At 57.3% G+C, this 24102-nt stretch overlaps 1 protein-coding gene across 6 annotated transcripts in view; it reads left to right on the top strand.

Moving 5' to 3' along the window:
- Positions 1-24102, top strand: part of Hmcn2 (hemicentin 2) — a 127271-nt gene that overhangs the window by 21120 nt on the left and 82049 nt on the right. For all 6 annotated transcript variants that reach the window (XM_087183051.1, XM_087183050.1, XM_087183049.1 and 3 more), the window contains exons 5-21: positions 1835-2006; positions 2296-2402; positions 3153-3273; positions 5546-5809; positions 8350-8494; positions 8935-9056; positions 10515-10787; positions 11727-11868; positions 12270-12397; positions 12611-12724; positions 14528-14677; positions 19699-19887; positions 20083-20178; positions 20442-20569; positions 20969-21113; positions 23485-23597; positions 23694-23853. In XM_087183051.1, the coding sequence (XP_087039177.1) occupies positions 1835-2006; positions 2296-2402; positions 3153-3273; positions 5546-5809; positions 8350-8494; positions 8935-9056; positions 10515-10787; positions 11727-11868; positions 12270-12397; positions 12611-12724; positions 14528-14677; positions 19699-19887; positions 20083-20178; positions 20442-20569; positions 20969-21113; positions 23485-23597; positions 23694-23853 (2569 nt within the window). The remainder of the gene's footprint in view (positions 1-1834; positions 2007-2295; positions 2403-3152; positions 3274-5545; positions 5810-8349; positions 8495-8934; positions 9057-10514; positions 10788-11726; positions 11869-12269; positions 12398-12610; positions 12725-14527; positions 14678-19698; positions 19888-20082; positions 20179-20441; positions 20570-20968; positions 21114-23484; positions 23598-23693; positions 23854-24102) is intronic.

Genomic DNA, 24102 nt, shown 5'->3' with positions numbered 1-24102 from the left:
CTGCCCCTTGTATTCTGCCTACACTGAGTGTGCCCAGGCCTAGGTAGACAACAGCTAGCATTCTGGCAGGAGGAGCTCGTAGTGGTTGCTGTGTGTACTTGCTGTTGGTCCACATCAAGGGACAAATAATGTCTCCTTGTCCTACTGTGGCTGATGAGAGGTTTGATCAGTGGGTGACCGGCAGCTCTCTGCGTCGCGAGGCCCTGTTTCTCTCCCTTTGTGACTCAGGCCATGGAGTGGGGGCAGCGCTGCGGCTGCATGTGGACATCCAGTTCCCCATCAGCCTTTCATATGATGGCTTCGGCCTCCACGGGGAGCCTGGCCTGAAACGATGATTTCATTAGGGGTTGCAAAATAATGATTTCCTACTTGCCTCATTCCTTCCACATTTATTACGGGCTCTCTTCCAGGAAGAGCGTCTGCTCCTCAGAAGGCGTGATCTAGTTTTTCTGTAGTTCAATTCTCACTGGGAAGGCAAGAGCCTCGCTGAGTCCTTTCTCGGGAATTAGGAGGTCACTAGCTGTGGGGACAGGCGAGGTGTTACTGTTTTGAGTTTTCCTTTTTCTGTTTCAAGGCTGTTAGGGCACATGGATTATATAATTCAGTGTGTTTTGATTCTTACTGTCTTTTGGGGCTCAAGTTATCTCAGATTTAGCCAGCAGGAGTGCCTCCGGTTGGTTCCTGGGGCCCTTTCCCGTGTCCTCGTTTGTCTTTGATAGGTTTATGCTTTGTGGAATAACCAGTTCTCCCAGGCTGGCCTCATGAATTCCCTGCCTGAAACCTGGAATTAGCCATTTCTCCAAGGTATTGCAGGGGCAATGTGTTTAGAAACTGAGATAGATATGGGGATTTGTGCACAACACTGCTGGTCCGTCTGTCTGTCTCTCTATCCATCATCTATTGTATCTGTCTACCTATTTATTATAACTATTATGTATCTATCCACCTATCTATCTATCTTATATCTATCATCTATATCTGTTTTTCTATTTATAGATCTACCTGGTTTATTGTGATATTTCCAATTCAAATTTCACGTGGCAGATTTTAAAATTTACTTTATTTGATTGTAAACCTGCAGCTTTCCCTTACATTTTGTTATAAGAGAAAATCTTGAGTCAGAAAATGTTGGCAGTGGCTGAGCATGGTGGCACACACTTATAAACCCCACACTCAGGAGGCTGAGGCAGGACGATCATGAGTTCGAGGCCAGCCTGGGCCACACTGTTAGTTCAAGGCCTGGCTGGAATAGATAGCAAGAGTCTATCTCAAATGAACAAACAAACCAAAAATGAAAAGTTACCATCTTTACTTATTTGAGAGACGTAGTTTCTAAATTGCTATAGATTGTCCTTCCAGCTTCAAACTACTGAGTAAATATTTCTTTGCTTTTTGGTTTATCATCAAATAAACTAAGTAAAAAAACCCTGCAATGTGAAATTTGAATTGGAAATATCAGTATAAACCAGAGAGATAGATAAATAAAAGGAAGGAAAGAAGGAAGGAAGGAAAGAAGGAAGGGGGGAGGAGGGGGGATGCAGGGAAGGGTCTCGGGCAGGCAGTGGGCTGTGGCCTCACTTTTGCTCCTCCCCAGCCAAGCCCTCAGGGGGCCTTGACTGGAGTCACTTAGTTCCGAGCTGGAGAAGCCAAGCAGGGACAGTGTCTGAGTCAGGCTCACAGTAGGAAGGTGGGGAGTTCACCTGGACACTGTGTATGCTGTCTAAAACCTATGTGGGGTGTCACGGCTTGCTGCTAGCTGGGGAGCCGCCCCACGGGGGCCAGACACAACCAGGCACCAGGGATCCTGGCGTCAGTGTCACGTGCATCCCTGCAGGTGCTGAAGTGGGTGGAGTCGGCAATCCAGGCTTCCAAGGTGCACCTGCTGTCCACAGACCACGAGGAGGAGGGCGAGCACACGTGGAGAATCCCTTTCGACCCCAGCCTCAAGGAGGTCACTATCTCCCTGAGCGGGCCAGGGCCTGAGATCGAAGTCCGGGATCCGCTGGGTATGTGCCACTACTCGGCGGGCCTGAGACTGAGCCGGAAACCGGGATGGGACAAAGACCCAGAGCTAGGGTGGCAGGGGCTGAGACCCGGGACTCCAGGACTGATGAGGTGGGGGACACAGTGGAGAAGGGGGGCGGGAGGAAGCAGGAAGGCAGGAATTAAAATAGCAGCCTCCCTCTGGTTGGTCCCTGGGGAGCCTGGGGCCAGCATCTGGTCTGTGGGCTGTGGGCGGGCCCATGGTGGCCCAGGACTGGGCTGGGGACTGAGTGGGACTTGGGGCTTCTGCAGGGAGGATCCTCCAGAAGGACAAGGGCCTCAACGTGCTGCTCAACATTCCCGACTCAGCCAAGGTGGTAGCCTTTAAGCCCAAGCACCCGGGGCTGTGGTCCATCAAGGTAGGAACCCTGCATGTGGGGTGGAGCTGGAGCAGCATCTCCATCCCACCTCCCTGGGGGCTTGGCGAGTGGCAGGGATGTTGGCATAGCAACCCAAGTCAAGGTCCAAGGACAGAGGAGAGTTCTGCTTGCCGAGGAAGTAGAGTGGTTTGGGGCCAGTTTGGGGGCAATGGAGAACTTGGAGAAACCACCTCAGTGTTCCAAGGGCTGTCCAAGCTGGCTAGGGCTCGAACCTGAGGAATGTGCAGAAGAGGCCAGGGTGACTATGGGGGGCCAGCTATGGTCGGTGGATGCTGGAAGCCAGGGCCTGCAGGCTGCATTGGCTCCCAAGCGTCCCAGGCTGGAGCAGGCTGCTGCCTTAGGATGGTTTGAGTACCTGCTGGCTGGGCATTCCCTGGGCGCCTGCTGGGCCCAGGACTGTGGTGGGTGCCAGGTGGAAGGGGAGCACCAACTCCTGCCTTCAGATCTCTGACATCTCTCAGCCCTGAGCCCTAATGCGAGGGGGACGGTGAGGAGGGAGTTAGATGTGCAGGGCGGACAGGGCCTGTAGGTATTGGGGGGCTGAAAGAGAGGTTGGGGTGGTCAGCAGGGCTTGTGCGCCTGTACCTGGGGTCACGTGAGCTGCCTGTGTCCGCAAAGGCGGGAGCTCTGTAGCTGCTGCCGTGGGACCGATGGGCCATGTAACAGGCCTCCTGGCCCGGAGCTGGGTGGTGGAGGCCGCCACTCAGGTGACATGTGGACCTATGCCAGGTCTACAGCAGCGGCCGCCACTCGGTGAGGATCACAGGCATCAGCAACATTGACTTCCGAGCCGGCTTCTCCACCCAGTCTTCTCTGGACCTCAACCACACCATCGAGTGGCCCTTGGAAGGTACGCGCTCGCCACCCTGCAGATAGCGTGACTGGTGGGGACCCTGAAGAGTTGAGGCTCAGCCCTCCTCCCAGTCCATGTGGATGTACCTGGAGGGATCAAAAAATAGGATCAATGTTTAAATTGCAAAGATTTATCACAGTAAAAGGCACATCACAGTGGATCCCTTCCAGTCCTCCCCTTCGCTTGGAACTCACTCATCCCATTGTCCTGACCACTTACTGCAGCTGCTCTGGTGTCCTCTTTCCTGAGTGTCTTTATAAAACAAAACTCAGTGAACACGGCTGCCCAGCACTATCCAATGGAAAGACAGCTCCCCAAAACATGCCGCTGTGTCCTCATCCACCCTACTTACCAGCTCTGGCACTGTGTTTGACTTCTGGCTCCTCCCCAAAGTGAAAATGGCCATGAAAGGTCAATATTTTAAATCGATTCAAGAAATTCAGGCAGCCGAAATAGCACAACTACAGACACTCACGAAAGAGGATTTCCAGAGCTGCTGCAGAAAGTGTCGATGACGATGGGATCAGTGTGTTTGAGGTGAGGGGGAGGATTTTAGGGGGACTGAATAGCAATGTGCCTTTTACTGTAATAAATTTTAAAAATTATGCACATGCTATTCTTCAATCACACCACATAGAGCCATCAGCCCCAGCCCAGGTGATGTGTGACATTTGCCTCCAGAACATCTTCCCAGCCACCAAAGGCCTCCCGGACCCCGAAGTTGTCACTTTTATTACTGCACTCACATGCCTAGGGCGCCCTTAGCTCCCCAGTGACCACGGCACTCATTCAGTGACAGAACAGGTGCCCGTGAGCTGACCGTTCACCACAAAGGAGTGCTGCCTTGCCCTGAAGGGGTGAGTGTCCCGGGGGACCCCTGGACGCCCCCTGGCGGATGGAGGCCGGCATAGCCTGGGGGGACATTGAAGTTGGAGGCACAGTTTTCAACTGGAAGTCATCCCCAGGGACTGAGGGTGCCTGTGGGCCCCAGGCAGCTCCTCCTGGGGAGTCAGGTCCTGTGTAGTCAGAAAATGCCATCCAGCAGCCAGATCAGGGTCCTAACTATAGTTTGGAAAATGTGGTCCCTCGCTGTGCCCTTTCAGAGGGTGGGATCAGCTCAGAAGGGACTGGGAGGGGCTGGGCCCAGGTCAGGACACTCGGGATCACCGAGAGGTGACCCAGGCGGTGTGTGCTGGGCCCTCAAGATTTCCCTTTGTGCCCAGGTCTTCCTGGGGTTTGTCATTCTTTTCATCTCCTCCTGGCTTCCCTGCCAGCACCAGCAGGAGCATCTTCAGCATGAAAAGGGAGCCATGAGCTCATTCTGTGTTTGTTTTGCCAGTAGCAGAAAGCGGGGAGAAGCCAGGAGACAGAGGTCTGCCCTAGACCCAGGACAGTAGAGATTCTGAGGGCAGTGCCGAGCAGAGACTGAACCTGTCCCCGGGGAAGTGGACAAAGGATGATCCCACATGGGACCTTCTTGGGTTTCTGCTTAGGATCAAGATGGGGATGCAAGATGTTTTTTTAAAAGAAGAGAGACAGCAAAGCAACTGCAGATGCTAGATAGTGATGGGTACTTGGCTCAGTGCAGGACATCAGGGCCCGAGGGCTCTGTGGCTAACAGGATGTGGATGTCTCCCCTCGGAGCAGTGCAGGGCAAAGGCCTGTGTCACCGGGGTGGCTTTCCAGGAGTCAGGTCCCCAGAATCCTTATCTGCCTGGGGGTTTCAGCGTCCTCAGAAGACATAGGCGTCTCAAGGGTCCCACCAGTCACACCCACTGGCTGCTGTTGATGATCTTTGAGAGAAAAAATGAACAACTGTCTGAAGGGAGGGTCTTGGCGGAAGTTCCCGGATTATCTAAGGCAATGAAGAAAGTCAAGTCCAGTTCTGTCTCCAGGGACGCTGTGGAAACAGCTGGATTGCCACCAAGACAGGGAAAGAAAGGCAGGCGAAAGCTGAGCAATGGGACAAGTTGGAGTCAGGGAATCCCCAGCTAGGTGTTCGCCTGATCTGGGTCCATTCTTGAAACCGGTCTGAGGGGCTGGGGACGTGACCAGGTCTGCAGAGACGGGCGTGACACAGCCCTAGGAAGCCAAGGTGGATGGGCAGTGGAGTTCAGCACCACGGACAGCAGCAGGCCCCAGGCTCTGTCTCCTACCCCCGCGGGAGCAGGAGCGGGTGGAGAAAGGGAGGGTGTGGGCGCAGGAGGGCCACGCAGGCCGAGAGTCAGCCCAGGCGCCAGCCCTCTTTCTGCTCTCCCCTCCCCCGCAGGCATCCCCATCTCCCTGGTGATCAACTCCACCGGCTTGCAGGCCCCGGGGCACCTTGACTCAGTGGAGCTCTCGCACCACTCGGGGCGGCCCCTCCTGACGCTGCCCACGCAGCCCCTCTCCAATGGGTCCACCCACCAGCTGTGGGGCGGGCCGCCCTTCCACGCCCCCAAGGAGCGCTTCTACCTCAAAGTGAAGGGCAAGGACCACGAGGGGAACTCCCTCCTCCGTGTCTCCGGGGTTTCCTACAGTGGGGTGGCTCCAGGTAAGAGCTCCTGAGTCTCATTTCTTCCTGGATTTCTTCCCTGATTAGACTAGATTAGGAAATGTTTGCTCATTAAGGTTCTGTGGAAAGCTACTCCCTGGCAGGCATTATGCTAAATACCGAGATGCTCCAGATGAGGCTCTCAGTTCAGAGATTTAAAACAAAGTCATCTATTCATCCACCCACCCATTTATTCATCTGTCCATCCATCCATCCATCCATCCATCCATCTTCCTACTCACTTACTTATCTATCCATCCATCTAACCGACCATCTATTCATTTACCCATTGTTTCTCCATCCATCCATTCATCCTCCACCAACATCCATGAACTCAACAGTTGTTTTTTTTTTGGTACTGGGGATCAAACTTGGGTCCTTGCCTTTGTGAGGCAGGTGGCAGAACCACTGAGGTAAATCCCCAGCCCTACTCAACAATTGTTTTTGGTACCCATACATCTGTCCCATCCACCCATTCATCCATCCGTCCATTCATCCTCCACCTATCTCTTTTGTGGTACCCATACATCTGTCAATCTGTCCACCCATCCACCCACCCATCCACCCATCATCCATCCACCCACCCATCATTCATTTCCAGGGTCCACCATGTGCCATTGTGGTGCTGGGCACTGCACACAAGGTAGCAGGCAGGGTGCATACGGGCGCTCACACTTCAGTAATCACAGTCACTGTCGCTCAGGGATACCAGCTCTGGTCACCATTTGAGCACTTCCTATGGGCTAGTCCTGGGCTAAGCTCTTGCAGGGCGCTGGCTCACTACTCGATTGCTGCAACCTTCCGAGGTGTCCCCATTTTATAGATGATGGGGCTCAGGCCAGCTCTCCACATGTGGCATCCTACTGTGGCCATTTACCATCTCACCTTTGCCCATGCTTGTTGGTTCCCACCTGCGAGGTCTGTGTGGTTTCCCAGGTGCCTCTGAGGTCTCACCCCCAGAGGGCAGGGAATGCCTTTCAGGTCCACCCCCGGTCCTGGCAAGAGGGATCTGGGCTCCCTGGCCACCTGGCCTCCTCACAGGGCTTCTCTGTCTTCCTCCTGCCCACTGTCCCCTCTGCTGGAGGTGGGTGCGGCTGACATCCTGGGAATTCTTTGTGAGGGGCCCCAGCAAGGGGCAGTCTGTCCACTTCAGACGGGACACAGGAGAAGGAAGGTGCGTCCCGAGACTCCCATGGTGCACAGGGGCTGTGGCTCCTGGGCCTCTCTATGGCATCCAGGAGGCTGCAGGGAGGACACGGCAGGGGAGAGGACTGTTTTTCTCCCTGGTCTTTCGCACAGATGAGGGAGTCGGGCTTTAGCTCCGGGTTTTGGTCTCTGTCTTGGCTCCAGAAGGATGTGGGCAGAGATTTTTGTTCCCCCCTGCTTTCCAGGACTGAGGATTTGCCTCAAGCAGGGGCCTCTGGGGTTGGGGTGTGGGTGGACCTGGGGTCCCTGGGCCCTTTCAGCCTGTGGAGACGGAGCCTAGTGTCTGGCTGGGGCACGGTGTGTGTGGGTGAGTGGCAGCTGTGGTGACAAGGCTGAGGACGTGGCTGCATGGTCCGACACCCCTGTCCCCCGGGACGTGGCAGACAGCCTACAGCCTGATGTCACTGGCAGCTGCCCTCCCCACCCCAGAGCTCCAAGGAGGTCTGGCATTGTCTCAGCCCCAGAGCATCCCGGCTCCTCCGCGCTGAGCAGCCGTGGCCACAGCCGACCCTGCAGGGAGTTTCTCAGGCCTCCCCAAGGCTGAAGGGAGAGACACTGTCACCCCAAGACCAGCGCCAGGCGAGGGAGCTGGGATGGGGGCTCCCAAGGGGCTCACCATAAGCTGTGAGAGTCCACTGAAGTCATTTGTTTTATCTCAAAAATTCATGTGACTTTTGCATCCACAGCCTTGTGCCAGCACCTGTGGTTACTTTGAAATGAAAAGGTTTTTCCCAGCAGAGATGTGGGGAAAATGGCCCCCCATGCACAGGGGTGCTGGCACTGCCCCACCTGCTCGCCTGGGATCCCCCGTTAGTCTGGAAGCAGGATTCACCCGATGTTGGGACTGGCCCCATGGATGGGATGCAGGGTGGGGAGGGGGCTCCATACCCCCCGTCCCCAAATTGGTGGTCCACGCCTGTACTCCCAGCACTCAGGAGGCTGAGGCAGGAGGACTGCCTTGAGTTTGAGGCCAGCCTAGGCTACATAGCAAGACCCTGTCTCAAAAAACAAAAACACCAATGAAACAAAGAAACAAAAAAACTCCGAAAGGCACTTGAGCCTTCACTGGCGAAACATGTGGGCCACATGTGTGACGCCAATGGCTCCCACACAGCACTCCTCTCCTCCTTCTCAGGACTAACCATGCACTCGGGGCTGGGATTGCCCCATATTGCACAGGTAGAAACTGAGGCTGAGAGGGGCACAGGGATCTGCATTTGGTGACCGCTGAGCGGAGGTGCTGAGGCTTGAGACTCTGGCTCCTGCTCTGACCCAGTGTGTGGCCAGGGTGGGCTGTGGGGTGGGGGGCTCTGAATGCAGATCCTCGCCTGCAGGTGCCCCCCTGGTCAGCATGCCCCCCAGGATCCATGGCTACCGACACCAGCCCCTGCTGGTCTCCTGCTCCGTGCACAGCGCCCTCCCCTTCCGGCTGCAGCTTCACCGTGATGGGGCCCGGCTGGGCGAGGAGAGGCACTTCCTGTGAGTGACCACACCCGGACCCTGGGTCCGGAGAGTGCTCAGGAGTGGGTGGCAGGACAGGGACCTTGGGCTAGGTCTGTGTCGCCCCGGGCAGCCCAACCCGGGGACCTGCAGCATGGCCAGGGTTGGAGGAGTGGGTTCCCAAAGCTCTGATTCCTGCTGGGCTGCAGCCCCAGCCCAGCTGGTCTTCCTTGTCTCCCGGAAAACTCAGCACATGTACGCGGGCTCCAGCTAGGGTGCCAGGGGCAGGAAGCACCTCGGTATGGATGGGAGCCCAAGGTCAGAGAGGGCAAGGACCTTGCTTAGGGTCCCACAGCTTTGTCCTTGGCTGGCTGCCTCTTCTTGCTGAGTACCATGAGGGTCAGGGGCCCCCAGGGCTGGGTGAAGGTGGGGGGCCTGACTGAGGTTACTGTGATTGTGCCCCCTGCTGTTCTCTTTAGGGAGTCGGGGAACAGCAGCTGGGAGATCCCACGGGCTTCCCAGGCCGAGGAGGGAAGCTACGAGTGCACAGCGGTCAGCAAGGCTGGGACCGGACGGGCCAGGGCCCAAATTGTTGTCACAGGTCTGTCCCTTGGGCCCTCTGTGTACCGTCCTCCCCCTCTGCCTGGCTCTTCCACCTGTGATTCCTCCCCAGGAGTCTCCGTCCAGCGGCTGGGGACTGTCCCTTACCCAGAGCGGCTGTTTGTGCTGCCACCCGCATGCTGGCTCTGGCACTGTGTCACCCTGTGGTGGCCTGAGGGTCTCAGCTGTGGAAAGGTCAGGGACTCTAGCTCTTGGTCTGGACTTCAGGGCAGCTGCAGGTCATCTCAGGGGCCACTGTCCCGTTAGAGTCCCCATCCCAGATGAAAAATTCCATCAACCATCTCAAAATGAGATTGGCCTTGTTTGTTTTTATTAAATCTCAAACCTAAGCTGTCTTGGAGAGAAGCCTGATTGAACAACTTTACATTCTATTCTAACAAATTACATGTTCCCTGTAGGAAGGCTGGAAAACCATAGACAACCATAAAAGAAGATCAAAGCCACTTGTAATCCTACCACCCAGCATTCGATTTACTTCCTTTCAGCCCTTTCCATGTGTGCATTTTAACAAAGAGGGAATAATATCATAGATGCTTTCAGTGACCTGATTCTTGGCCATCCAACAATACAGCAAGCCAGCATCTCCGCTTCTGGGATTTTGGAAATGAGGCTGGAAAGTCGAACACTTTGAGGAACTGGGGTGTTCATTTAGTCATATTTGCTGTATCTCCTGTCTGCTAAGATATTTAAAACTCAATAATAATCATCCTGACATCACATTCGTATCTCTAGAAAAAGTAGTTTGTCTCTTATAGTAATCAAGCTTCCTTGATCACATCTAGCAAAGTGAACAGTAATGCCTGAATTGTACTTAACTTTGTCCATAGTAAGATTTCCCCGTTTGTCCCAGAATGTCAGTCACATCCTTTCTGTGACCGCAGAGCTGGCTGCGTGGGCATCGCACACAGGCGTGTGGGACCTGTTTGGGTTCAGCTCCCCTGCCGGGTTGCAGCCCCCCCGCGCTATGTCAGGCGGTCTCTGACCTTGTCACTCCTTCTGGCTTTCTGCTGCCCACACAGTGGTTTAGTTAGCTCTTCGTAGCTCCTTTGGGACAGTGGTCTTATTTCTCAACTTCAGCTGCTCTAAATAGCTCTGCCATGGGGACAGAGGATGGTTTGGAGCGAACCATATTCTCTCTTTCCGAGCCGGCTGTTTCCAAGCTTATTCCCCAGGGGGAGTTCTCTGCTCTAAGGGTGTGAAGAGCACATGGGGCTTGTTAATCTTGCACTTGGCTGTCATTTGGAAAACACACGTGCACGCACGCTCTGCAGCCCCACCAGGGTGTGACAGCCAGCAGCGGGGACGCGAGTTCTCCTGCATCTCCGGATGGTGAGCAGATGCTGCCTAAGTGCTTTGCTGGCTGACAAGTGTCCCAAGAGACAGGGGATGAGGATCCCCGCCCTGCCCCTCAGTCCCTCCTGTTATTCTGTCTCCACAGACCCTCCGCCACAGCTGGTCCCTGCCCCCAATGTGACTGTGTCCCCGGGGGAGACCGCCATCCTAACCTGCCAGGTCCTAGGTGACGCCCCCTACAATCTGACGTGGGTTCGGGACTGGCGAGTCCTGCCTGCCTCAACAGACCGAGCTACCCAGCTAGCCAATCTGTCCCTGGCGATCGGTGGAGTTGTCCCCAGTGACAGCGGGCAGTACCAGTGTGTGGTCAGCAACACAAACGGGGCCACGAGGGCATCCACCTGGCTCCTGGTGCGAGGTGAGGCACTTCCTGATGTTGCCCCCAGCCCTCTACTTAGCATCTACCCCAAAGTGCATCCACCTGTCCTCCACCCGGATATTGTCCCTGCCAAGGGTAGTAGCCCTTCCTGTGTGTTCTGAAACTTCAGGCAAAGATGACTCTGTAGCCTCCTCATCAAACCCTAGTGATTCCTGCTGCTGGGAAGGCCCTCCTCATATCTACCCCAAGTGTCTGTTGCTGTAAGCAAAGCCGGTCTCCCTGTGTCCTGTCCTATGCCCTGTGTCCAGTGCCCTCCATCGTCAACATTTTCCTCTCCAATAGTAGGGCAGGGACTGAGTCCTGGAGATTGGCAGTGGCATGTGGGTGGCACACTGGGGGGCACTGCTAGAAGGGAGCAGAGGAGGCAGCAGAAAGAGCAGCCATCTGGAGTCCAGAGACCTGGATGTGGCCAAGTCTGCCACAGGATGCTATCTCACCAAGTGTGAAAATGGGCAACTTACCACGTATCTTTTCTTGTGCTAGCAAAGCTGGGTCAGCTGCCTGGAGTGGGTTGAGCAGACTCAGAGGCCCGATTCGCTCGGCAGGCAGGAGATCTGTTAGTTATGTCTTTCCAGCCTTTGTAGATAGCTCACTGCCACTCTGAACAACCCATGGGCCGGGATGGAACCTCAGCTTATGGCCAATTTAGGGCGGGCCTTGGGGACCACCTCAAGGTCCCTGGAGACAAGATCCACCCAGCCGTGGCAGCTGCCCGATGTCCTCTGTGAGGTCTCCCAGCAACACTCTGGGGTGACTCCGGGAGGCCATTTGGTCTACCCAGTGCCCGGGCAGCTGTGTGGCAGTCCAGTCCCTTCTGGGCCTTGGCTCCGTCTGCCCCCCATCTGTGGCTGCAGGGAGAGGAAGGGTTCCGGGATGGCCCTGATGGCCCCACCCCACTGTCCCCTCTCTGGGCTGCAGAAGCGCCACAAGTGAGCATCGACAACAGGTCCCAGCGCTTCTCCCAGGGTGTGGAGGTGAAGATCAGCTGCTCAGCCTCGGGGTACCCCACACCCCACCTCTCCTGGAGCCGTGAGGGCCTCGCCCTGCAAGAGGACAGCAGGTGAGAGCCCAGGACACACTCCGGGGCTGCAGCAGGCAGGTGAGGTCTCCAGGGGCTGCATAGGGGGAGGGGCACTGCTCTGCCTTTCTCTGGGGTCACCTGAGGCTCAGGAGTGACCTCTCTCTGGAAGCCTAACAATGTCCCCGTGTGGCGTTCGTGATCAGGAGCCACCTGTGCTCAGATCCTGCTTCTCCTGTTGAGGCTATGTGACCTTGGGCAGGTTGTCTTACCTCTCTGAATCTCGTGGATGAAATGACTACATACATACAGTGCTTAGCCAGCAACCCAGAGTAAGCCATCAGTGCAGAACGGCAGTCACCAGTGAGGTTGAATAATTTTATTAATGATGACCGTGGAGCCAGCCTTGTATGACCTGACATGTTTTTCTGGCATGACTCCAGAATCCACATGGATCCCCCAGGAACCCTAATCATTCAGGGGCTAGCCCCAGAGGATGCTGGGAATTACACCTGCGTGGCTGCTAATGAAGTGGGCACAGACGAGGAGACTGTCACCCTGTACTATACAGGTACTCGGGCCACGGCATCTGCAGGAGGGACCCTGGCCTGCCACACGTATTTATTGACCATCTAGAGACTTATATTCTGGTGGGGAGGCAGGAAACAACAGATGAAGGTGCTTCCGAGGAGGAGGAGGAGGTGCCGTGACCAGGCCGGGCCGGCGCGATGTGAGGGAAGGTGTGGAGGAGAGCTGGGTGGTCTAACCGCCCCTCTGCCCACAGATGCCCCATCAGTGTCTGCCCTGCAAGCCGTGGTGCTCGCCGCTGTCGGGGAGGAGGCTGTGCTGGGGTGTGCGGCATCAGGGGTGCCCCCGCCCCGGGTTGTCTGGTATCGAGGTGAGTGGCGGTGGGCAGAGGGGCTGGGATCAGCTTCTGGCTCTGGGTGGGGGCTTCGCAGGGAGGTCTGGGGACAGCCCGTGGACCCCAGCGTCTGCCATGCCCCTCAGCGCCAGCTCCACACAGCCAGCACTGCCTTGACCCTGGGTTTGAATTCTGGCTCCCCCGGGTGACCTTGGCAAGTGACTTGGTGTCTGTGAGCCTCAATTTCCAACTCTGGAAAATGGGGAAATCGGAGCTGTGGCTGTGTGGGATGAAGGGTTTGAAAACGGGCTGTGCTCGGTGTTCTCCAGTGACGGTGACCGTGCCGTGACTGGAGGAATGGAGGAGAAAGAATGGGGTCGCTCTGGCCCTGGGGGAGGCTGTAGAGGCTTCTCCCAGCACCCTGTACCCAGCTGGGGCTCGCCAGGGCCAGCCGGGTCCCCACCAGCCCCTCGGCCCGGGACCTCTGTACCAGGAGCACCTGAGCCAGGCCTGGCAGAGCCTCAGGCTGACCAAGGCGGGGTGGGGTGGGGGGAACAGGCTCTGTCCTGGTCGGGGTGGCAGAGGTGTCCGGGCTCCTAGCTCAGCATTCCCAACACTGTGTGTCTGGTCAGAGCCTCGGGCCAGCCCAGAGCCCCCCTTTTTAATTAATTAGTTAATTTTTATGGCACTGGGGATTGAACCCAGAGCCTTCACATTGAGCTGCGTCTCCAGCTCCTGTTTTATATTTTCAGATGGGATCTCACTAAGTTGCTAAGTTGACCAGGCTGGGCTCAGTCTTGTGATTGTCCTGCCTCAGCCTCCCAGAGTGCTGGAATTACAGGCATACACCACCACACCTGGCCCCTAGAGGCCCTTTTATTCTTTTTTTTTTTTTTTTTGGTACTGGGGATCGAACTTAGGTCCTTGCGCTTGCACAGCAGGTGGTGAAACCACTGAGCTAAATCCCGGCCCAAGGCCCTTTTAAAAAGGGGGGTCTTACAATGGAATATTCTTCAACCTTAAGAAGGAATAAAATTCTTGCCTGTTATCCTAGCATTCTGGGAGGCTAGGAAGGAGGTAGGAACATTGCAAGTTCAATCCCAGCCTGGGCAACTTAGCGACTTAGCAAGACGGTGTATCAAAATTTGAAAAACAGAGAAGGACTGGGGATGTAGCTCAATGCTAAAACTGGGTTCAATCTCCTGTATCCCCCCAAAAGGGATGTACTTCTGACACAGGCTACAGCCTTGAGGACATTGCGCTGGGTGACATAAGCCAGCCCCCCAGTGACACACAGGAGGTTCCATTCCTATGAGGTCCGGAGCAGACAGCTCTAGAGACAGAAAGGGGGAGGCCGTGGCCAGGGCCAGGGGAGGGACGGGACCGAGATGGTCACAGAGCAGTGTGGACTGCTAGACATCCCCGAGCTTCCCGGAACACAGGTTACGTACGATGTCAGTTTCCGTTCCGTGGACTTCATCGGAGTCAAAACCAGTATCCTCCATTTAAGACGGTGGCAGTCAGGGCAGCCAGGAGGGGTGAGGTGTGGTTGCCTCAGGGCTTCCTGGACCCCTCAGAGCAGATCCGGTGGGACCCTGGGGGATCCAGTGGGGGCCCAGCGGGAGGCGCCGGCAAGGGGTCCTCAGTGACAAGCCTGTCGCATGGGGGTGCTACGCCCCAGGCCCGGTGAGCCCAGTGGTTCAGGAAAGACCCCAGGGGTCCCAACTGTGGGGCAGAATGCTTCCACCCAGCCGCCCCGCCGATGCAGATGCAGGTGCCCTGGTCTCCATGGTGACCGTGGCCCTTGGCTGATGCTTTTCCTCGATCTCTGTACCCCAGGTGATCTGGAAATGATCCTGGCCCCCGAGGGCTCTGTCTCTGGGACGCTGCGGATCCCCTTGGCTCAGGAGAGGGATGCTGGCATCTACACCTGCCGGGCTGTCAGCGAGCTGGGTGACGCCTCCGCGGATGTGAAGCTGGAGGTTGGATGTGAGTGTCTGCTTGTCCGCTCCCCCCACCCTGCCCTGGTCCTGCTTCTGAGCAGGGAGCGGATGCCGCCAGTGTGGGATGGGCGAGGGGTGTCGGGAGGGAGATCCTGTGTTGTTTCTCCCTGGGTGACAGATTGTCCCCCGACTTGGTGGCTTACACGATAAGCATTTGTTATCTCAGTATCTGAGGGTCAGAATCTGGGCCGGCTTGGCTGGGATTTTGATGGCTCAGGTTGTCCCAGGACTGCACATGATGATGGTGGCTGGGGCTGCCGCCTCCTGGGCCAGGCTGTCCACTCCAAAGCCACTCATGTGACCTTGTGGCCAGAGGAGGCTTCTGTTCCTGGCTGTGACTTCTTGTTTCTGTTACTTGCCAGCCGTGTGCTCTGGCCAGGTCCCCGAGCCTCAGTTTCCCCCTCTATGAAGTGGGGCTGACTGTCTTCCTGCCTTGCATGGGCTGAGACGTGGTGTCCAGTGTGGCATTGGCCAGAGCGGTGGCTTAGTCAGGGGACAGCCTTGAGCCCTTTCTGCGATGAGAGTCCGGATTCCTCGGCCCTTGGCCTGGGCCTGGGTTCCAGGCATTGGACTTGCTTGGCGGCCTGAGCTGGCCAGGATCGGCCCTGGCAGGAGGGACAGGTGCAGGAAGCCGGGGGAAGTTCAGAGAATCAGGAATGCGCTCGTCCGGGGTGGGCCGGGCAGGGTTCGGACAGATGCAACCATCTCAAAGTCGGCTTCCTCCTGGGCTTGGGTGCCCCTTGTCTCCGTTTGCTTGACCCATCCCTCATTCCTCCACTGCAGGGTCACCAGGCACCCTGTTGTATCGGGGACAACCCAACACTGGCAGCCAAGAGGCTTCCTGAGCAGGGGTATTTATCTAAGTTGGAACCGGAAGCAGCCAGTCAGGTGGAGAGTTGGGAACAGTGACCCCAACAAGGCAAAGGGAACGGGGCCTACAGTTTCCCGGAAGAGAAACGGGCTGGAGTAAGGCAGAGGACAGGGTGGGGACAGAAGACCAAGCCTGCAGCTGCCTGTCATGGCCCTCCTGGTCCGGAGCTGCCGGGGAGCTTGGGCTCTGTCTAGGGGGGCAATGTGCACAGGGTTTTCCCAGTGGGTAGGGGTGGAGGGCCACACGGTGGGCTCTGGCAAAGCCACTGTCACCGGTGCTGGCCGGAGGCTCTGGGTGGCCCAGGGCTGCGGGGAGGCCGCACTGTCATCACGCTGGCCCCTCGCTCTCTGCATCTTCTCAGCAGAGCTTCATCCCTGGGGTCTGGGCTGATGCTCCGTCTGCCTGCGCTGCCTGCTCACCGTAGGCCCTGGTGAGGTCCCCGTGGGTCAGAGTCAGGAGGCGTGGCTGGCACCCAGGGTGGGACAGAATGGAGCGTGCCCGGCAGCTGTGGGCCTGGCAAACTGGCCTGGCAGGGGTGGTGGGAAATCGAGTTTCCTGCCCACTGGGGCAGCAGCTGCAATCCAGACTTCCTGGCCAAGCTGGCAGAGGCTGGGCTGGGTGGGCTCTGTGCCGCTTCCCGCTGCCAGGCTGGGAACAGGTTTCCCGGTGGTATTTGGGGCCGAGGAAAGACGCCTTCCGCCTCTTCTGTTGCTGGGGGTGTCTGTGCCTTGGTTCCTCCTGTGCCTGCCGGGTGGGCTGTGGGCGACTCCCCAGGGCTGGTGAGCAGCTCTGTGGCAGGCACCCCCGGCCCCGGCTCAGCACCCTGTGTCCCCCGATTTCTCTTTCCCTCTGTCCTCTCATCTCAGGCCCTGCTTCTTGTCCCCCACCTAGAAGCTGCTAATTGCTGGGCTGATGAGCAGGGGAGCAAAGGGCTGGGAGCTTTTGTGATCCTAAAACCTCTCTGAGTGAGGTGGCACATGCCTGTGATTCCAGAACACGGGAGGCTGAGGCAGGAGGATCACCAAGTTAGAGGCCAGCCTGGGCTACATGGTGAGACCTTATCTCAAAAAAAAAAAGATCCAGCCAGGATAGATGTGTTTTTCCAGCGACAAATTTGTTAGCTATAATTTTTCACATTCCATGGTGGGGGGATGTGGAAATCACCCCGGGTGGGAGGAGCCATGGATGGGTGGGAGCTTTGAGCCTCCAGCTCCACCCCCTTTCCCTGGGGCCTCTAAATGCAGGCCCTGAGACTGGGCCCCTGCATCCACTGTGTTCTGCACAGCCTGGGACCTGACACTCCCTCCTTCCTCCTGGCCCAGCTAGGGCTGCGGGGGCACTGGGCAAAGATGAGGAGCCCAGGAACTTCAGGCAGTGGAGCCAGGGTGAAAACAGTTACCTCTTCCAGGAAGGGGAAACTGAGGCTGGGGTTTGGAGGGCTTCATCCATGGGTGCTCAGTGGGGCATGGGCAGCACGGGGAGGGGGTGCTACCTGGGCCTCAGGATGCCAGGCAGTGTCCCTGCTCTGGGGGCCACCAGATGGCTGAGGTCACTTCACTTTGGCCTGAGCATCCACAGGGACTTTTCCCTCCAGAAACCCCAGGCAGGGGCAGGAAGGGGCAGCCAACAGGGTCCTGGGCCCCAGGCCTCAGGGGCTCTGACAGTGAGCAAGGAGAGGCCGCCTTTGCTGCACCCTCTGCCTGCCTGGGGCCTCCCTCCCTCCCTGCCTTCCCATCAATTCCACCAGGCCTAGGGCCACAGTCTTGCCTCGAGCTGGCCAGGTCCCTGGGTCCCCAGGCTGGCAGTGAGGCCTGTGCCCTGCCGTCCCAGAGGGGGTGTGATGGTGTCTTGGGGAGCGCCATGGTCCGGATCCCACCCCCCAGGTCAGAAGCTGGGACAGGGTGCAGGAGGCTGGGTTCTCGGGCCCTCGCTGGCCTCCAGCCCCTCCCTGTGTCCTTCGTGCCTTTCCTTTCCTGGTGCGGAGAGGAGACGCTTTCAAGGTCTCTGCCAAGGGCACTAACCCAGCCTGGGTGCCTCCCCCATGGCCTTGCTGACCCTGCTCCCCCAGAGCCCCCTCTTTTGATGGCACAATGGCCACGGCAGGGCGGCCAGGCTGAGTCGTGGGCTGGAAGTCCCTATCACCGCGGTGAGGTCAGGGGTGGGCAGGGCACCGTTGCTATGGGACAGCTAAATGGAAAGCAAAGGGGATACAGACAGGGACACCTCCGGGAGGGTGACAGGGGGATGAAGTGCAGGGCCGCACTTGGTGGGGCTGCGTTTGGAGAGAGCTAGGAGACACGGGGTGTCCAGGGTAGATGGACGCGCGCGCCGGGGCTCAGGGTGTGTGGATGAGTAGTGGCTGGGCCTCCTGTCCCATTGCCTCCCACAGGTTGGTGGCCGGCTGGCGCCAGTGCCCTTCCTGTCCGCGTGCTCCAGGACCCCACACGGGGCCCTCCCCACAAGTGGGCTTCTCCAGGGACCCTGGGCGCTGCCCGTGTCCCTCGAGACCTGCCCAAGGCCAGGGTGGGAAGGGCCCTTTGGGAGGAAACGGGGCCACCGAGGAGCCAGGTCTCGACCTCTGCCTGGGTCACCATGGGTCAGCGCGGGCATGGGTGGAGCCTGAAGGTGGAGGAGTCTGAGCCGTGCAGGGGCCTCAGTGTCCTGCCTCAGTCTCCCTTCTGTGCAAGGCAGACAGACCAGAGGACCAAGTTTTCCCTGTGCACCTTGGGGGTGTCCGAGTCCCAGGGCTGAGGGTGGGGACCTTGGCTTTGGCGACGGTTAGATCTGCAGGGTCCTCAATCTCTGACCCTCAGCTTCCTCACTTGGGAGACTGGGTTCATGGCACTCATCCCCAGCTGGAGCAGCGTGGTCTCCAGCCCTGTAGCTTAGGAGGACGCCAAGTGCTGCTCTCCATCCTTCCCCCACTGCCGCTGGCTGCCCTCATGGTGGGCGGCTGGCCTTGCTCAGGCGGGAAGGTCTGGCCCTCAAGGCGGTGGGAGAATGGAGTCAGGAGGCCAAGGTGGCTGTCTGGGGACTGAGGCTGCAGGGCTCTGCCTTCAGGGAGCTGGGGAAGCTCGGGGGAGTCTCAGCTCTAAGCTGGGTGGGGCAGCAGATGGTAAGGCTGTGCCCACGGGGCAGGGGCTGTGCAGGAGCAGGGGCCAAGTCTGAGGCAGAGCTAAGCAGAGGCTGTCTGACCTCAGCCCTGCAGCTGACAGTCTGGAGCAGCATCTTCCTCCTTGTGGGAATGTTCCAAGTTGTGTTTATATCTCCTTGGAACTTCCCTGTCCCCGAGGCCAGAGAAATTTGATGTCATGGTTTGGATGGATGGGGGAGATTTCTGCAGAGGGACAGAAAGAACAAAGAGGTGGTGGCTTCCCCTTGGAGCTGGGCTCTGTAGGTTAATGAGGGGCCGGGGACCTCCAGAGTCTGTGGCCTGGAGACAGGGAGCTGATGAGGCGGGGGGTTGCAGGGGCGGTGGGAACTGCCTGGGGCTGGACCATTGCTGGCCATTGAAAGAACAGAAGGGAGCTCCAGTTTCTCTTTGGGGAAAAAACTTGATCCTCTTTTTCCTCTCCTGATTATAAACGACAACACTTGGAAGAAAAGTGGCAAGCGGGCGGGCGGAGGAGGATGTGGGATCTGGGCGTGTGCTGCAGAGTTAGGGGCAGTTGCACTTTGTGTACTTTGTGCATGTTGAGTCTTTTACAGCTCGAGTGGTCAGCACGGCCCCGGTGTAGGCCACTGTCCCTGCTGAGGTTATTCACTCGGCCCCTTTCCACTCTCCAGTGCCCCCTGGACCCTAACAGATGAGGCCATCCGATTCCTAACAAGCCTGTTTAAATTGTGGCATTTTTCAGAAAGCTCAGAGAAAGCTGTAGAGTGAGGAAAACCTGAAACCCTCCTTCGGGTGGCTCTCGGGATGGCACAAAGTGGACATAGCTGGGTAGAGCAAGGACCCCAAGACCCCATGCATGGTCCCAGCCAGGTCGGGGGTGCAGTTCGGACTCCTCTAAGCGCAGGGGCAAGATGGAGCCCTGGGTGGGGCGGGGCTGGGGCTGCAAGAGGGGAGGAGGGGGCAGTCCCGTGGGGGGGGCCCAGCCCGGCAGGCTTCCCTGCGGACCCCTCTCCTCCCACAGACGCGCCCCAGCTGACGGAGCTGCCCCGGGACGTCACCGTGGAGCTGGGCAGGAGCGCCTTCCTGGTGTGCAGGGCCGACGGCCGCCCGGGCCCTACAGTCACCTGGCAGCGTGGAGATGGCCGGCCCCTGGGGCCCCGGCGGGGCAGCAGGCCCGGGCAGCGGGACTCGGGAGTGCTGTTTATTGAGAGTAAGGCAGGGGCGGGCAGGGTGCGCGGGACCGCAGAGCAGCTGACGCTGGGTCCCACTGAGGCTGTGCGACCCTGGTTTTGATGATAAAACCGACCCACGTCCAGGGCTTCACACACTTCTGGCCCACGCCAAGCGGGGCTTGTGTGTAAGCCGCTGTCATCATCACGGTGTCACGGCTCCATCCTGCCCACAGGTGTGGCCCCCGAGGACCAGGCCACCTACATCTGTGAGGCTCAGAATGCCTTTGGGAAGGCCCAGGTCGAGACCCGGCTCACTGTCACCGGCCAGGGTTCGTTGGGACATCCTTGCGTGGGGGAGGCGGGAGGCAGGGCTCCCGGGCGCCCCGTGGCCCCTACACCATTAGGGACAGATATGTGCATGGCTAGGCTTCAAGAGCAGCCTTGGTGTCCCCGTTTCCTGGGCAGTGCCCTGAGGGACCTGGACCTCCTACGACCTCCAGTCCTGACCAGTTCCCCGGCGTGGGCGGGCACCTGCGGCGCCTGATGATGGGTCTCGGGCATCTGTGGCTCCAACACTGTCCTCTCCCCACAGCAGCCCCGCAGACTGCCAGCGGGGCCTCCACCGTGCGCGTCCTGGAGGGCCAGCCCGTGTCCCTGCCGTGTGTCATCCTGGCTGGGAGGCCCCTCCCGGAGAGGCACTGGCTCCGGGCCGGCCGCCCCGTAAGTGACCCCAGGGTCAGTGAGGGACGGTCGCTTCTGCACTCCCCAGCTTGGAAGTCCTCTTCTCCCTCACTCTCTCTGCTGCCTCTTGCTGTCCTGCCTGTGCTATGGCTGCTGGGCCCCTGGGGGAGGGTGACCCAGACCTGAGGGCTCCGTCAGCCCTGCTCTGACGGCTCAGGGTGGGGATGTGACCTGTGTGGTTTAGGATCTGTCTCCAACCCGGCACAGGGCACACCAGGTGGCTTACGGATTCATGTCCACTGGCCTTTCTGCACTGCTAGGGTCCCTGTGCCCTTGGGGCTAGGCAGGGGCGCCGGCAGGTAGACAAGAAGTGGACAGGAAGGGAGGCAGCTGTGCTCAGCTGTGCTGTTTGTTCTGCTGCTTCCTCACCCTCCCTAGCTCCCGCCGGGTGGCCGGGCCTCTGTCCGGGCCGATGGCAGCCTCCACTTCAACCAGGCACTACAGGAGGACGCAGGGACGTACAGCTGTGTGGTCACCAACGTGGCCGGCTCTCAGCACCGCAATGTGGAGCTGATCGTGCAGGGTGAGTCCCGGGGGCCGGGGTCGGGGCACAGGGGGCTGCTTGGAGTGGGGCACTTTGGTTTAAGAAAATCACACAGCTAGTGCTTATTCCCAGAGGGGAAATGAAGAGCAGTAGCTGAGAATATCAGATTTTACACTTTGGCGTGCATGTTTCCGTGCTTTGCACACACGCACGCTGCACAGTCATCCCTCGGTACCCATGGAGGCTTGGACCCAGGGCACCCTGGGAATCTGCCTGTGCCCCCTGTGTAGAACGGCATGGCGTTGGCATAGACCCTTCAGCCATCTCCAGGTTGCTACGCAGGTCACCCGCCTCGCTTACCAGCCGAGTCCCTTCCTGTGACGAGGTCGTTAAATGAGTGGTCGCTGAATGAGGAGCTGAATGAGTGTGAACATTACAATGTTCAGAACAAAGAGATGGTCAAGGGGACTCCAGCTCAATGGCTTTGCTTTCATTTGCACACCTCCAACATGCGGTGCTGTTGCGTGTAACCACGTAATGCTGCAGTACTGTCCTGTACAGTACCATCAGCAAAAACTACAGAGCTCTACAACAGGGTGTATTGTGCAAAAAAGATATCCAGGCTCTTAAATGAGGAATAGCTACAATGCCTAACACAATATAAGTGTGGTCTAAATATAGTACTGTATTGTTTAGGGATGAATGGTAAGAAAAAGGAATGGACAGTTTTTGCTCGTTGTTTTCCTTAAACTTTTCCTTCCTACATTGGTTGACTTGGGCAGAACTGTGGACACACACACACACGCACGTGTTTGGTGTGTGGCACAGTGCAGATGCACACGTGCTATATATAGAACATCATGTATTGTTTGGTTAAAATTCTGTGTTCTTTATTTATTTGGGGTTTTTTTGGTACCGGGGATGGAACTCGGGTCCTTGTGCTTGCGCAGCAGGTGGCAAAACCACTGAGCTGAATCCCTGGCCTCTATGTTCTTTATATAAATTACATGTACATTCTCTTTCTATCTCCTGGACTATAAATTCTTTAGATGTGCAATACTTAAAATCAAACCACGATCGCCTTTTGTCCTTGTCTTGCCACCTGCATGTTTCCTTGACAACAACACATTGTGGCTGCTTTTCTGTCACTAAGTCTTCAGCTTCTCAGCCGTATGGACACCCGGGATGGTGATTTTGTATAGCAAGTACATGGCCAGGGCTTTCCCGAGGATAAACCTATTGACACGGGTCAAATTTTGAGTCCCTGAGATGGCACTTTTAGCCCTTTAATCCCTTTTTCCCAGCGCCCTCCTACCCACAGTGACGGGTCCCTGTCCCCTTTAACATAGGAGAGGAACTAAGGTTGGTTGTATTTTGCAAGTTACCAACCATGTCAATATCTTCTTTTCCCATTTCGTTTGTTTCATTAAAGCCCTAGAGGGATGAGCAAGACAAACATGTGATTCTTTGGTTTATAGAGAAAACCAAAATTCAAAAGGGGTTGGATTGAGCTGGGCTTGGTGGTGCCTGTAATCTCAGGATTCTGGGAGGCTGAGGCAGGAGGATTTAAAGTTCCTAGTGGCTTAGTGAGACCCTGTTTCAAAATAAAAAATGAAAAGGGCTGGGGATGGGGCTGGGTGTGAGGGCCCTGGGTTCCGTCCCTGGTACCGCAAAAGGTGGGGGGTGCGGCTGGGTTGAGTGAGAACCCAGTATGCCTGGTCCTCGTAATTCCACTTTGTAATCTCAGCCACAGGTTGAGCATGTAGCACATGCCAAGCCATGATGTTTTCACTTAACTTTCATCCTAAATTCAGGCTGGGCCTGAATTTGCAATCCTCCTGCCTCGGCCTCCCACAGTCCCTGGATTACAGGTGTGCCTCATCACACCTGGTTATTCTTGTTTTTAGTAGACTGGATTTTGTTAAAGAGCATTTTTACAGCAAAATGAGCAGAAGACATAAAGATTTCCCATAGACCCCTACCCACCACACGTAGAGCCCCCCGTTGTTACAATGGGCAAGTCCTCACGGGCACATCTCCCCCAGACTCCCAGCATCACATGAGGGCCCCTGCGATGCTGTGCAGATGTGTGATGTCATGTGCCCACTGTTACAGCATCAGACCAAGTAGCTCAAGGCCCTGAAACCCCTCTGGGCCCCTTTCCTCTTCCCTCCCTCCCCCATTCCCCGGCACCCTCTGATCTTTCTACCATCTGCAGTTTCATCTTCTCCAGGCCGTCATCGAGTTACAGTCAACTGCAGTCCTTTTTAGGGCTGAGTAATATTCCATTCTGTGTACCCCCCCCATTTTGCATCATCATTAATGGACACGAGGGTTGTCTCTGCCTCTTGGTTACTGGGGTTCACGCTGCCAGGTGCTCTAGCTTATGAAATTGGTTTGTTTACACAAGTGCCACCTAGAATCTATCCCACTGCCACCCACCACGTCACCAATGAAGGGTTTCCAGCCTCTCTGCCCTGTGCCGCCTCAGGAGTTCCCACCCCGACCATCAGCTGGACCAAGGTGGGTGGAGCCTCTAGCCTCCAGGGTAAACCGAGTCAGCCCAGGACGGGGAGGAGGGCATGGCCTCTGCTGATGTCGCCCGTGGCTCTGTCCTAGGAGACCCAAGCCCTGACCTCCAGGAGTCCCCACTACAATGTGAGCAAGGACGGCACCCTGCTCATCACCCAGCCGTCACCCCAGGATGCAGGGGCCTACGTGTGCACCGCCACCAATGCTGCTGGCTTCTCCAGCCAGGAGACGTGGCTTTCAGTCAACAGTGAGTGATGGCAAGGCCGCGGTGGGAGCCCCAGGGGAGTGGCACAGTAACGGGCACCCCCACCTGCTGTGCTTCCCACCTCACTCTGCCCCAGACCCCTGGCCTCCTTCCCATTTCTTGATTTGTTTTTTTTTTTGGTACCGGGGATCGAACTCAGGTCTTTCTGCTTGCGAGGCAGGTGGCAGAACCACTGAGCTAAATCCTCGGCCCCTTCCCATTCCTTCAATGATCTGTCCAGCCCCAGGGCCT

Source organism: Heterocephalus glaber, unplaced genomic scaffold (genome assembly GCF_053883595.1).
Source record: "Heterocephalus glaber isolate CG9 unplaced genomic scaffold, H.glaber_assembly_v1.0 deba00001479, whole genome shotgun sequence".
Lineage (NCBI taxonomy): Eukaryota > Metazoa > Chordata > Mammalia > Rodentia > Bathyergidae > Heterocephalus > Heterocephalus glaber.
This window is presented reverse-complemented; position numbering and strand designations above follow the sequence as displayed.